Here is a 12,792-nt window from a genome sequence, read left to right on the forward strand (position 1 = left end):
TAATCTGCAGCCCCATAACTCTTCCTATGATATATAATCTGCAGCCCCATGTCTCCTCCTGTGATGTATAATCCGCAGCACCATGTCTTCTCCTGTGATGAATAATCCGCAGCACATGTCTTCTCCTGTGATCTACAGTATATACTGCACCTCAACCCCATGTCTCCGTGTCACCTGCTGTGATGTATATACTGCAGCCCCATGGCTCAAGTGATGCATATGTCCCAGTATAATGCCTACTATGATGTATATAATGCATCTCCCATGTCTCCTGTGATATATATACTTCAGCCACAGTGTATTCTATGTGACGTATATACTACAGCCCACGTGAATCCTACATGATGTGCATACTACGGCCCAGGTGTCTCTTATGTGATGTATACAGTAGTCTCAGTATTTTCTATGCGATGTATACACAGTAGTTTCTGTGTCTCCTATGTGATGTATGTATAGATGTATCGGTTTCTCCTATGTGTTGTATGTTAGCAGTTTCTGTGTCTCCTATGTGATGTATATGCAGCAATCTAGAAGTCTCCTAAGTGAGATGTATACAGCAGTCTCGGTGCCTCCTATGGTATGTACATACAGTGGAGTTGGTGTCTCATGTACTGTATATGGCAGTCTCTGTGTCTCCTAGTTAATGTATAGATAGCAGTCTTGGTGTCTCCTATGTAATAAATACAGCTTTCTCTTTATTGCATATGAGATCTATATACAGCAGTCTCGGTGTCTCCTATGTGATGTGCATACTGCAGTATCAGTGTCTTCTATATGATATATACAGTAGTCTCAGTGTGTCCTATGTGATATACTGTCTTGGTGTCTCCTATGTGATGTATACTGCAGATCTCCCACTGCTTGATTTCTATAAATGTAATAAATGTAATGTAAGCAGTGATGAATTTCCCAATGTTAGGAGACCTGCAGTGTACTATACATCTGTGTTTGGTGCGACGTACTGCTGCAAGTTATTTACAAAACTTATCATCGCAAAGAGTTGCCTGCATTCCAGATGGGCACAAACTTGGAAAAGAAGTTACGAGTAGCAACATTATCCATACCTAACATTACAACTAACATTACAGCAGCACCAAAGAAAAGGAGTTCCAGACGTCACATTAGGGGTGAGTTAATTCAATGTGTGAGCAAATATAGCAAGGTACTTTTCAAGTTGATAATTTGTACGGCCCCCAAAGGATGGTATAAATCTCCGGGCAATTTGGTGGGCCATCACACCTTTAGGAGGGCTATTTGGAGGCTATCATAGCATTTGTAGGGCTATTTGGGGGGCATCATGCCATTTGAAGGGCTATTTTGGGGGAGCATCAGACCATTTGAAGGGCTATTTGGGGGCCATCATACCATTTGAAAGGCCTTTATACTATTTGGATGGCTATTTAGGGAGCTATTATATTGTGTATTGTTTGGAGGGCTATGTGGTGGTCATTTATACTGTTTGGAGGGCTGTGTGGGGCCATTATACTATTTGGAGGGCTGTGGGGGGCAATTATACTGCATGGAGGTCTATGAGGAGGTTTATTATATGGTTTGGGGGCTAGTGGGGGCCATTATACTGTATGTAAGCCATTATACAGTGTGGAGGGTTGCTGGGGTCCATTATACTGTGTGGTGGGTTGTGTGGAGGTCAATATACTGTGTAGACTGTTCTGTGTTGTTCATTATACTGTTTGGAAGGATATGTGGGGAGCCATTATACTATTTGTAGGGCTACTGAGGGCCATTTTATTGCATGCAGGCTATTATACAGTGTGGAGGGTTGTGTGGGGTCCATGATACTGCTGGAGGGTATGGAGGGTTACTCTACTGTATGGAGGACCACTACATAGTATGGACGGCCAGTAAACTGCATTGAGAGCAATCATGCTGTGTTGCGGTCACTGTGGGGGTATCATAGTGTGTTTAGGAGGGCCTTTTGTTGGAATCATACTTTATGGGAGTCATGAGAGGAATTCATTAGTGCATGGGAACACTAAGGGGTTTCGATTAGTTAGTAAGTGCTGCAAACTTGTGAGATATCTTCTGTGACCCCTCAGAATTTTTTTGGGGGGAGTGGGGGAAATTAAAACTTCTGCTATGGGGCCCCATGAATTATATGTAAGGCCCTGCACAAAAGGTCAGTCTCATTTAAGAGAATTAAGGTAACTTGATTTGTATTAATAGGGAGCGGATGTGCAATATTCTGTTGACACAGCTGTGCTGGCAGCTCCGAAACGTCACAATTCTGGCTGCTACCAGGGCCGGGAACAGCTGATCAGTGGGGAAGCCAGGTGTTGCACCCCCACCAATCAGATATTGATGACTGTGACAACACAGCATGCAATCTTAATTGTCCAGAGGTCTATTTTCAGTGAGCCAGGAGGCATAGACTGTTATCTATATGTTGAGTTGTAGGTTGAATTGATATTTGTAAATTGATTTACCTCTTATATCAGCTCCTACCATTTATTATACTGTTATTTTTGCAAAACAGGGATAGAGGGTCACTAAACAATTATGTTTGCTGATATGTTGATTATACATTATAATCAGGCCATGTAGTTTTTTGACTTGCAACTATTGAAGGATAAACTATATTTAATCAAACAGTGCAAGTAAATCTCATCACCTTTCCCTGAATGATGGCTTGTAGAACAGTTGTGAACTATAAAAAGGAGATATGACTCTGTAACAAGTCATCCAAGAGAACAAGAGATCCAAGAGATCCAGAAATCCAAACAAGCAGAGACTGTTTACAAAGTCACAGCCAGAAACACTCAACAGGACAGCTGCTAGATCATGGCTCCATCACGAGGGACACAGATTTGACATTATACAGGATGCCAGCTAAGGGGACCATGGTGCCGGCTGAAAGAATACAGATCTGCTCCACTGACCATCTCTGAACACATGGATACGTTTGGAGTAGTCAGGATTTGGACCCACTGGTCACCTGAGTCCCATGGATACGATTGGGGTAGTCAGGATTTGGACCCACCGGCCACCTGAGCCCTATGGATAGGTTTGGGAAAGCCAGGATTGGGATCCACCTATCACCTGGCTCCATGGAGATGTTTGGAGAAGCCAAGTTGTGACCCTCCGGTCACTTGGCCTTGTATCTCAATGGACTGTCAGCTTCCTAAGCTTGTCATTACCTCCTCTATGTGTGTGCCACAGGTGGGGATAATCAGCCCTGGAAACTCTGAAGTCACAGCTGCTCTTATCCTGGTGAGTCAGCAGAAAAGTGAGACTGTAATTTTGCACCATCTTGGGTATTTTGCTGGGAATGTTCTACGTGTTATTTGCCTGTTTTGTGGTTAAAAAAAGTATTGCCACACTGTTTTACCTGCACCCTGTGTTTTATAAGTAGTGTTATACCCACGGTAAAAGGAGAGTGGGCATCGGTGGGATGATCCCTGGTCCATGAAGATTCGGCTATCGGCCGCTGATCCCCTGTGGCTCCACAATGACCTATCCTAAGGATAGGCCAGCAATATAAAAGTTCCAGACGACCCCTTTAAATAGAAATATACTATGGATTACAGAACAGGATAAGGACTTGGTATTATGGTTATGCGTAAGTTGAGTATCAGCACTCAATGCCAGACAGCAGGTGCAAAAGCAGATACAATTTTATGGTGTATAAAAAAAGTGATAAAATCATGTGATAACCAATGTATTATTACCTATCTAAAAATCACTTGTAAGAAGATATCTAGAATATGGGATCCGGGTTTTGGGCTCCATATTTAAAAAAAGAACTTTAGAGACAGTTCAAAGGCGGAAGCTAGATCATTACAAAGGATGGATGCCTCTCATATGAAGAGAGGTTGTAAAAGTTGGGCTTGTTTAGCTTAGGTAAAAGACGCCTCAGAGGAGATCTCATTTATATGTATAAATACATGTGTGGTCACTACAAATGACTTGTACATGACTTATTCCTTCCAAAGACCTTATAAAGGACATTCATTACATTTTGAGGAAAGACAATTCTGGCAACTTTGGGGTTCTTTACAGTCAGAGCAGTCAGAATGTGGAATGCCGACCACAAGAGGTAGTAATGGCAGACACTATAACAGCATTTAGTAAAGGGCTAGATGATTTTCTCACAACAAATGGCATTGTGGGATATATGTAGTACAGGTAGAGAGCAGTACAGTACATGTAGCACAGGTAGAGAGTAGTATTGTACATATAGCGCAGGTAGAGAGCAGTACAGTACATGTAGTACAGGTGGAGAGCAGTACAGTACACATAGTACAGGTAGAGAGCAGTACAGTACATGTAGTACAGGTAGAGAGCAGTGCAGTACATGTAGTACAGGTAGAGAGCAGTGCAGTACATGTAGTACAGGTAGAGAGCAGTACAGTACATGTAGCACAGGTAGAGAGTAGTATAGTTCATGTAGCACAGGTAGAGAGTAGTATAGTACATGTAGCACAGGTAGAGAGCAGTACAGTACATGTAGTACAGGTGGAGAGCAGTACAGTGCATGTAGTACAGGTAGAGAGCAGTGCAGTACATGTAGTACAGGTAGAGAGCAGTACAGTACATGTAGCACAGGTAGAGAGTAGTATAGTTCATGTAGCACAGGTAGAGAGTAGTATAGTACATGTAGCACAGGTAGAGAGCAGTACAGTACATGTAGTACAGGTAGAGAGCAGTACAGTACATGTAGTACAGGTGGAGAGCAGTACAGTACATGTAGTACAGGTAGAGAGCAGTACAGTACATGTAGTACAGGTGGAGAGCAGTACAGTACATGTAGCACAGGTAGAGAGTAGTACAGTACATGTAGCACAGGTAGAGAGTAGTACAGTACATGTAGCACAGGTAGAGAGTAGTACAGTACATGTAGCACAGGTAGAGAGCAGTACAGTACATGTAGTACAGGTAGAGAGCAGTACAGTACATGTAGTACAGGTAGAGAGCAGTACAGTACATGTAGTACAGGTGGAGAGCAGTACAGTACATGTAGCACAGGTGGAGAGTAGTACAGTACATGTAGCACAGATAGAGAGTAGTACAGTACATGTAGCACAGGTAGAGAGTAGTATAGTACATGTAGCACAGGTAGAGAGCAGTACAGTAAATGTAGTACAGGTAGAGAGCAGTACAGTACATGTAGTACAGGTAGAGAGCAGTACAGTGCATGTAGTACAGGTAGAGAGCAGTACAGTACATGTAGTACAGGTGGAGAGCAGTACAGTACATGTAGTACAGGTAGAGAGCAGTACAGTACATGTAGTACAGGTAGAGAGCAGTACAGTACATGTAGCACAGGTGGAGAGCAGTACAGTACATGTAGTACAGGTAGAGAGCAGTACAGTGCATGTAGTACAGGTGGAGAGCAGTACAGTACATGTAGTACAGGTAGAGAGCAGTACAGTACATGTAGCACAGGTGGAGAGCAGTACAGTACATGTAGTACAGGTGAAGAGCAGTACAGTACATGTAGTACAGGTGGAGAGCAGTACAGTACATGTAGTACAGGTAGAGAGCAGTACAGTACATGTAGTACAGGTGGAGAGCAGTACAGTACATGTAGTACAGGTAGAGAGCAGTACAGTACATGCAGTACAGGTGGAGAGCAGTACAGTACATGTAGTACAGGTAGAGAGCAGTACAGTACATGTAGCACAGGTGGAGAGCAGTACAGTACATGTAGCACAGGTAGAGAGTAGTACAGTACATGTAGCACAGGTAGAGAGTAGTACAGTACATGTAGCACAGGTAGAGAGTAGTATAGTACATGTAGCACAGGTAGAGAGCAGTACAGTACATGTAGTACAGGTAGAGAGCAGTACAGTACATGTAGTACAGGTGGAGAGCAGTACAGTGCATGTAGTACAGGTGGAGAGCAGTACAGTACATGTAGCACAGGTAGAGAGTAGTACAGTACATGTAGCACAGGTAGAGAGTAGTACAGTACATGTAGCACAGGTAGAGAGTAGTATAGTACATGTAGCACAGGTAGAGAGCAGTACAGTACATGTAGTACAGGTAGAGAGCAGTACAGTGCATGTAGTACAGGTGGAGAGCAGTACAGTGCATGTAGTACAGGTAGAGAGCAGTACAGTACATGTAGTACATGTGGAGAGCAGTACAGTACATGTAGTACAGGTAGAGAGCAGTACAGTACATGTAGTACAGGTAGAGAGCAGTACAGTACATGTAGCACAGGTGGAGAGCAGTACAGTACATGTAGTACAGGTGGAGAGCAGTACAGTACATGTAGCACAGGTGGAGAGCAGTACAGTACATGTAGTACAGGTAGAGAGCAGTACAGTACATGTAGTACAGGTGGAGAGCAGTACAGTACATGTAGTACAGGTAGAGAGCAGTACAGTACATGTAGCACAGGTGGAGAGCAGTACAGTACATGTAGTACAGGTAGAGAGCAGTACAGCACATGTAGTACAGGTGGAGAGCAGTACAGTACATGTAGTACAGGTAGAGAGCAGTACAGTACATGTAGTACAGGTAGAGAGCAGTACAGTACATGTAGCACAGGTGGAGAGCAGTACAGTACATGTAGTACAGGTAGAGAGCAGTACAGTACATGTAGCACAGGTGGAGAGCAGTACAGTACATGTAGTACAGGTAGAGAGTAGTAGAGTACATGTAGTACAGTTGGAGAGCAGTACAGTACATGTAGTACAGGTAGAGAGCAGTACAGTACATGTAGTACAGGTAGAGAGCAGTACAGTACATGTAGCACAGGTGGAGAGCAGTACAGTACATGTAGTACAGGTAGAGAGTAGTAGAGTACATGTAGTACAGTTGGAGAGCAGTACAGTACATGTAGTACAGGTGGAGAGCAGTACAGTACATGTAGTACAGGTAGAGAACACTAGAGTATGTCCATTACAGGTAGAGAGCAGTACAGTACATGTAGTACAGGTAGAGAACAGTACAGTACATGTAGCACAGGTGGAGAGCAGTACAGTACATGTAGTACAGGTAGAGAGCAGAGTAATACGGCTAGCATTGTTCTCCAAGAAGACACTATTAGACAACCAATCAGCAAATGCAGCTTCCTGATTGGCAGTTCACTGTGAACAATCAAAACTGTGATACCATTGCACATGCCGATTGTATAATTGCTGTTTTTTGTTTTAATGTAACATTTTGGCTACTGATAGACTAGACCAGGCTATCACAGGTTGACAATATTGCCACCTGAGGGACCAATGTGCATGTGTGCATTATTTGTGGACAGAGCAAACATGGTTCTTATGGAGTCTATTGAACATTTCCCCTGCTCGGCTTTATCTGCCATTAATACCTATACGGCACACAGACCCTGCGGAATGGCCGACGCACGGCGTTCTCTGCACCTACCTTGAATATGGCACTGGCACAGTGCATTTGTAGCTCTTGATTTTCACTGTTTAGATTTTTTACAAGATCCTCAATCATCTTTTCCGTTTTAATTGCAACTTGGTAACTCGGCTGAAAAAAATGAGAAGAAAAAGCAATGATGAAACAGTTACAATTGGTGGATTGCCTTTTCTTTATTAACCTGTCATGACCTCGTGAAACATTAAACATATTTTATCCCTATTTTTATTGTTATTATCTTTCTCGATCTTGGATACAATGATGAATACGGAAGTGTTGATATACGTTGTGTCTATGGGTCCTAAAAATCCACAGCCGGAAGGAAGGAATGGATGGCGGTCCGTAAAATCACTAGGAAGTAGTCTCAGGACGTAAGTAGCAGTTTTTTGTAGGGCCATCATGCTACAAAAATTGCTATTTTCTGTTTTTGTGCTTTTTTTTCTTCCAAGAGCCATAACTTTTCCATTTTTTCATCGACATAACCGTGCATGGACTTGTTTTTTTGTGGGACGAGTTGTACTTTTGAATGGCGCCATTCATTTTACTATTTGAAAAAAATTTGAAATGCAGTGAAATAATGAAAAAAAACACGCAATTGTTTTTTTGGGCTTTCTTCTTACAGTATTAATTGTTTGGTAAAATTGATTTGTGAAGTTCATTCTCCAGGTCAGTACAATTACAGCAATATAAAACTTGTAAAGGTAGTGGGAAAAAAATCGGGAAACATAAAAAAAAATTAAAAAAATTTGCTTCTGTAGCCATTTTCCGAGACACGGAATATTTTCATTTTAGTGTAGATATGATATTTTGATTGATTCCTATTGCATTTTTTTCAAGGAGTTGCTGCTACCAAAAAAACATAATTTTGGTGTTTTAATTTTTTTTTCTAATTTTGGTGTTTACTAATCGGGTTAATTAATTTTACATTTCGATAATTCGACCATTTACAGACACAGCAATAGCATGTTTAGTTTTAATTTTTCACAACTTTTATCGGCTCAGTTTCTGAGTTTGCATCAAAGGCTGGAACCTGATATATGATGTAATGGTACATGGGCTAAATGGGAAAAAATGGCAAAGTGCTTGCAAAACGTTTCAACTTTAAAATTTACCTCTTTTGAAAAATTCTCGTCGTTCTCAAGAACAGAGGGCATTTTACTGTTCATTGACTAGGGTTCCGGCTGACTCTGAAGACTCAAAAGTGGCCGGTTTCCTAGCAAATAATCATGTGCTTGCAAGCCTTTGGCCTAAGTGCTCGTCCAATGCTTGCAGTTTGGGAAAGGGCGCAGTTTGGAGCAGCAGTGTGACGATGCCGCTGGTCTGAACTGTCAATCATCAGGAGCGCACCGCCACTGGCGAGCAGACGGCTGGGAGGCAGTGTGCGGTGCCCTTCTGAAGACAAAAGATGAGCACACTCATTCCATTTAATTACTTTAGTTTGTACAATAAGAAAAAAAGTGATAATAATCTAATACATAAAAAAGCTTCTAGCACACTTCAACTTAAAAAAAAAAAAGAATGAAAATAAGAATAATTGTAGAGAACATAGAAGTCCATATAGATACATCTCCACTACAAATCAACCAGGGATTGTCACCCAATGCTCCTCGATTCCTGAATGGCAATCCGGGCCAATTAATAAATCCCTTACCGGCCTCCATGTTATTTTGCATTTTGCATTCCCACATACAAATAAAATTAAGAAGCAGGTTAATGATTTTTAGATAATGTCAACTAATGACACTGATTAAAAATAATATACTTTTTTTTTTTTGTCAAAACTTTTTTTATTTGGGTAGACACAAATTATTATTTTTTTGCCATTATTTTTTATTTTGTGCAAACATAAAAATAATAAAATAAAAAAACCTGAATGGTACATAGCAGAGAAACGATGAGAAATGTACTGTAATTAAAGAGTTCATATCAGAAATGAAGAGGAACACAATCTTAAAATGAAAGACTAAAAATAGGTGCCTGTAAAAAAGCAGCAAAGGTTCACCACAAACCCAAGAAATCTGATTAATTACTTGGTGCATTTTTCTTGGTGGTGTTCACAACACTTTTTCAAGTTAAAAAAGCAATGTAAGTTGATGACAAATGTAAAATGCACAGTGGGTTTTATTTTGGTCAGAGTCATTTCTTTCACAATGCAGAAAGCTTTGACATTTTTCCTCTAATTGCTCGCTCACACTGGCGCATAACACGGCCGAGTACTATGTGATGTTTTAGCTTGAGAGGAAAAGCCAGATCACTGGACATATCAAAACCCTAACCATGACGTAGAAAGCCATCCACAACCTGTCTCCTCCATACATCTGTGACCTCGTCTCCCGGTACTTTCCTGCACGCAACCTCCGATCCTCACAAGATCTCCTTCTCTACTCCCTTCTTATCTCCTCTCCATACAATCGCATACAGGACTTCTCCCGTGTATCCCCCCTACTCTGGAACTCTCTATCCCAACACATCAGACTCTCGCCTACCTGGAAACCTTCAAAAGGAGTGTTAAAACCCACCTCTTCCGGAAAGCCTACAACCTGTAGTAACCATCGATTGACCAAACCACTGCACGACCAGCTCTATCCTCACCTACTGAGAAGCCTAACTGCTCATTTTAACAGCTAAGCTAGACAGAGCAGAGCGGCCAACAAAATGGACTAGTAAGCCAGTCACCTCTCTCGCCATCACAACTTTCTCCTGTGTAGACCACAAACCAAAAGTCGAGCTGCCGACACCAGAGGCTGAGGTTGTTAATGGGAGTTCAAGGCACCTTTGGAAATAAGTATATGAGTAAGTTCTATTTAACTGCTTTAGGACACATCAAAAGTTCATTCTTTAACTTTAAAAAAGTTTGAAAACCTTTAATTTGTCACCTTTCTCACCCCTGCTGACCCATAATTTTCTTTCAGAATCAGCAAATACCAGATTAAAGGAATTGCAGATATTTCGTATTCTTATTTACTTGTTTTGCTCGTCTTATTCTCTTTTTTTTTCTGTAAAGAATTATAATTAAAAGTGCAGCATATTTGCATTTATCCCTGCGCATTGCTGTGTAATATGTCATATATATTTAATAAAGGTGATACATCTTTTTAGAACTAATTTAAATAAAGTGCAAAAACAATACGACAATAAATATTATTCTAACACATTTGGTGGCGTTTAATAATAAGCTTATACAAAAAATTGCTATAGCAGCTTAAGATAGACTTTCCAAAGCATAATACATTATGTATGGTATTTATTTGGGGGAGGTCGGATGATTTATCTATCGTTTACCCTATCATGCGGATTTAATTATAAAACTACCAAACAAAATATTAATAACACGACTATCGAAAACCTAGACGGAAACATTATAACTAGGTATTCTGCAATAAACACTAATGGAGGATTTAACAGAAGACGTTTCAATTAGTTCACGCGCAGATGTTGTAGTATTACGTTTCCGGGGACATTAATCTTCGAATGAACATATAGTATTTACCGGTATATGAAAAAAAAAAAAACAGAATAATGTCTCCTCCTGATATAAAGGTACTATTTTTATTCTATATTCTTGTGGGGAAAATGAAATTCAACAACATTAAAAAGTATAAAACCGCAATTATACTTGTAAACTTGTGCCAAGACAGAACAACCGACGGGTCAGATTTTCACTAGATATTATACTGAAACAATATTATGAGTATAAACTGTAGGAACCTTATAGTATCGTTGCTCCCATCTGACTCCTCTAATCAAATTTACCTTTTTGCATGTGCTAAATATTTGAAACTTTCTTTCTAGCCCACAAAAAAAGGCACATATCCACAGTAATAATATGACTACATCATTTATTTTTAGGCTGTGTTCACATTTTGCTTTCCTACGCATCGCAGGCATACTACAAGAGTATGCCCCAATGTAAACCTCTGATGTGTCACTGCACGTAAAAGAGTGTACCTTGGCATACACTGGGACAGTATGTGTTGGCAAGCTTTTATATACTTTCCTATGCAGAAGGACATACTGTAGTAAAAAAATTATACCAGGTTTTATACAGATGTGCCCTTATCTAACTTTCCTCTTGACTGGAGATTTCTTACACTTTGCTTTAGATATCCTGATGAGTGGCGCAAGTTTACCAGATTTAAAAGAAAAAAAAAAGGAATGCATTACTTGTATTGCCCCACAGAGTAACACAAATCTTTTTTTTCTTTTCAAAGCTGATCTTTTCACACCACTCATTTCACAAGATCTTGAGTCAAGAGGAAAGGTAAGGAAGAACACATGTTGAACCAAGAGGAAAGGTAAGGAAGAATAAATGTCAGACCAAGAGGAAAGGTAAGGAGAACAAATATCTGAAGAAGAGGAGATGTAAGGAGGAAAAATATCAGACCAAGAGGAAAGGTAAGGAAGAACACAGAGAAAAAATGTCAGACCAGGAGAAAAGGTAAGGAAGAACAAATGTCAGACCAAGAGGAAAGATAAGGAGAACAAATATCGAACCAAAAGGAACGGTAAGAAGAACAAATTTCAGATCAAGAGGAAAGGTAAGGAGAACAAATCTCAGACCAGGCAGAAAGGTAAGGAGAACAAATGTCAGACCAAGAGGAACGGTAAGAACAAATGTCTGACCAAGAGGAAAAGTAAGGAGAACAAATGTCAGACCAGGCAGAAAGGTAAGGAGAACAAATCTCAGACCAGGAGGAAAGGTAAGAAAAAAATGTCAGACCAAGAGGAAAGGAAATGAGAACAAATTTCAGACCAAGAGGAAAGGTAAAGAGAACAAATGTCAAACCAAGAGGAAAAATAAGAACAAATGTCAGATCAAGAGGAAAGGTAAAAAGAACAAATGTCAGACCAAGATGAAATGTAATGAAGAACAAATGGCAGACCAAGAGGAAAGGTAAGGAGAACAAATGTCAGACCAAGAGGAAATGTAATGAAGAACAAATGGCAGACCAAGAGGAAAGGTAAGGAGAACAAATGTCAGACCAGGAGGAAAGGTATAGAGAACAAATGGCAGACCAAGAGGAAAGGTAAGGAGAACAAATGTCAGACCACGAGAAAAGGTATAGAGAACAATGTTGGACCAAGAGGGAAGGTAAGGAGAACAGATGTCAGACCAAGAGGAAAGGTAAAGAGAACAAATGTTGGACCAAGAGGGAAGACAAGGAGAACAAATGTCAGGCCAAGAAGAAATGTAATGAAGAACATATGTCAGACCAAGAGGAAAGGTAAGGAAAACAAACGTCAGACCAGGAGGAAAGGTAAAGAGAACAAATGTTGGACCAAGAGGGAAGGTAAGAAGAACAAATGTCAGGCTAAGAGGAAATGTAATGAAGAACAAGTGTCAGACCAAGAGGAAAGGTAAGGTGAACAAATGTCAGACCAGGAGGAAAGATAGGAAGAACAAACATTGGATCAAGAAGAAAGCTACAAAGGTTGGACCAAGAGGTA

The 12,792-nt window shown here is 40.5% G+C and overlaps 1 protein-coding gene across 3 annotated transcripts in view; it reads right to left on the reverse strand.

Moving 5' to 3' along the window:
• Positions 1–12,792, reverse strand: part of ODAD2 (outer dynein arm docking complex subunit 2) — a 188,608-nt gene that overhangs the window by 73,612 nt on the left and 102,204 nt on the right. For all 3 annotated transcript variants that reach the window (XR_013216796.1, XM_077268455.1, XM_077268456.1), the window contains exon 14: positions 7,345–7,455. Coding sequence is in view for 2 of the 3 variants with exons in the window: in XM_077268455.1 (XP_077124570.1) it covers positions 7,345–7,455 (111 nt within the window). In the remaining variant the exon portion in view is untranslated. The remainder of the gene's footprint in view (positions 1–7,344; positions 7,456–12,792) is intronic.

The sequence above is a fragment of the Ranitomeya variabilis genome, chromosome 6, assembly GCF_051348905.1.
Source record: "Ranitomeya variabilis isolate aRanVar5 chromosome 6, aRanVar5.hap1, whole genome shotgun sequence".
Classification (NCBI taxonomy): Eukaryota; Metazoa; Chordata; class Amphibia; order Anura; family Dendrobatidae; genus Ranitomeya; species Ranitomeya variabilis.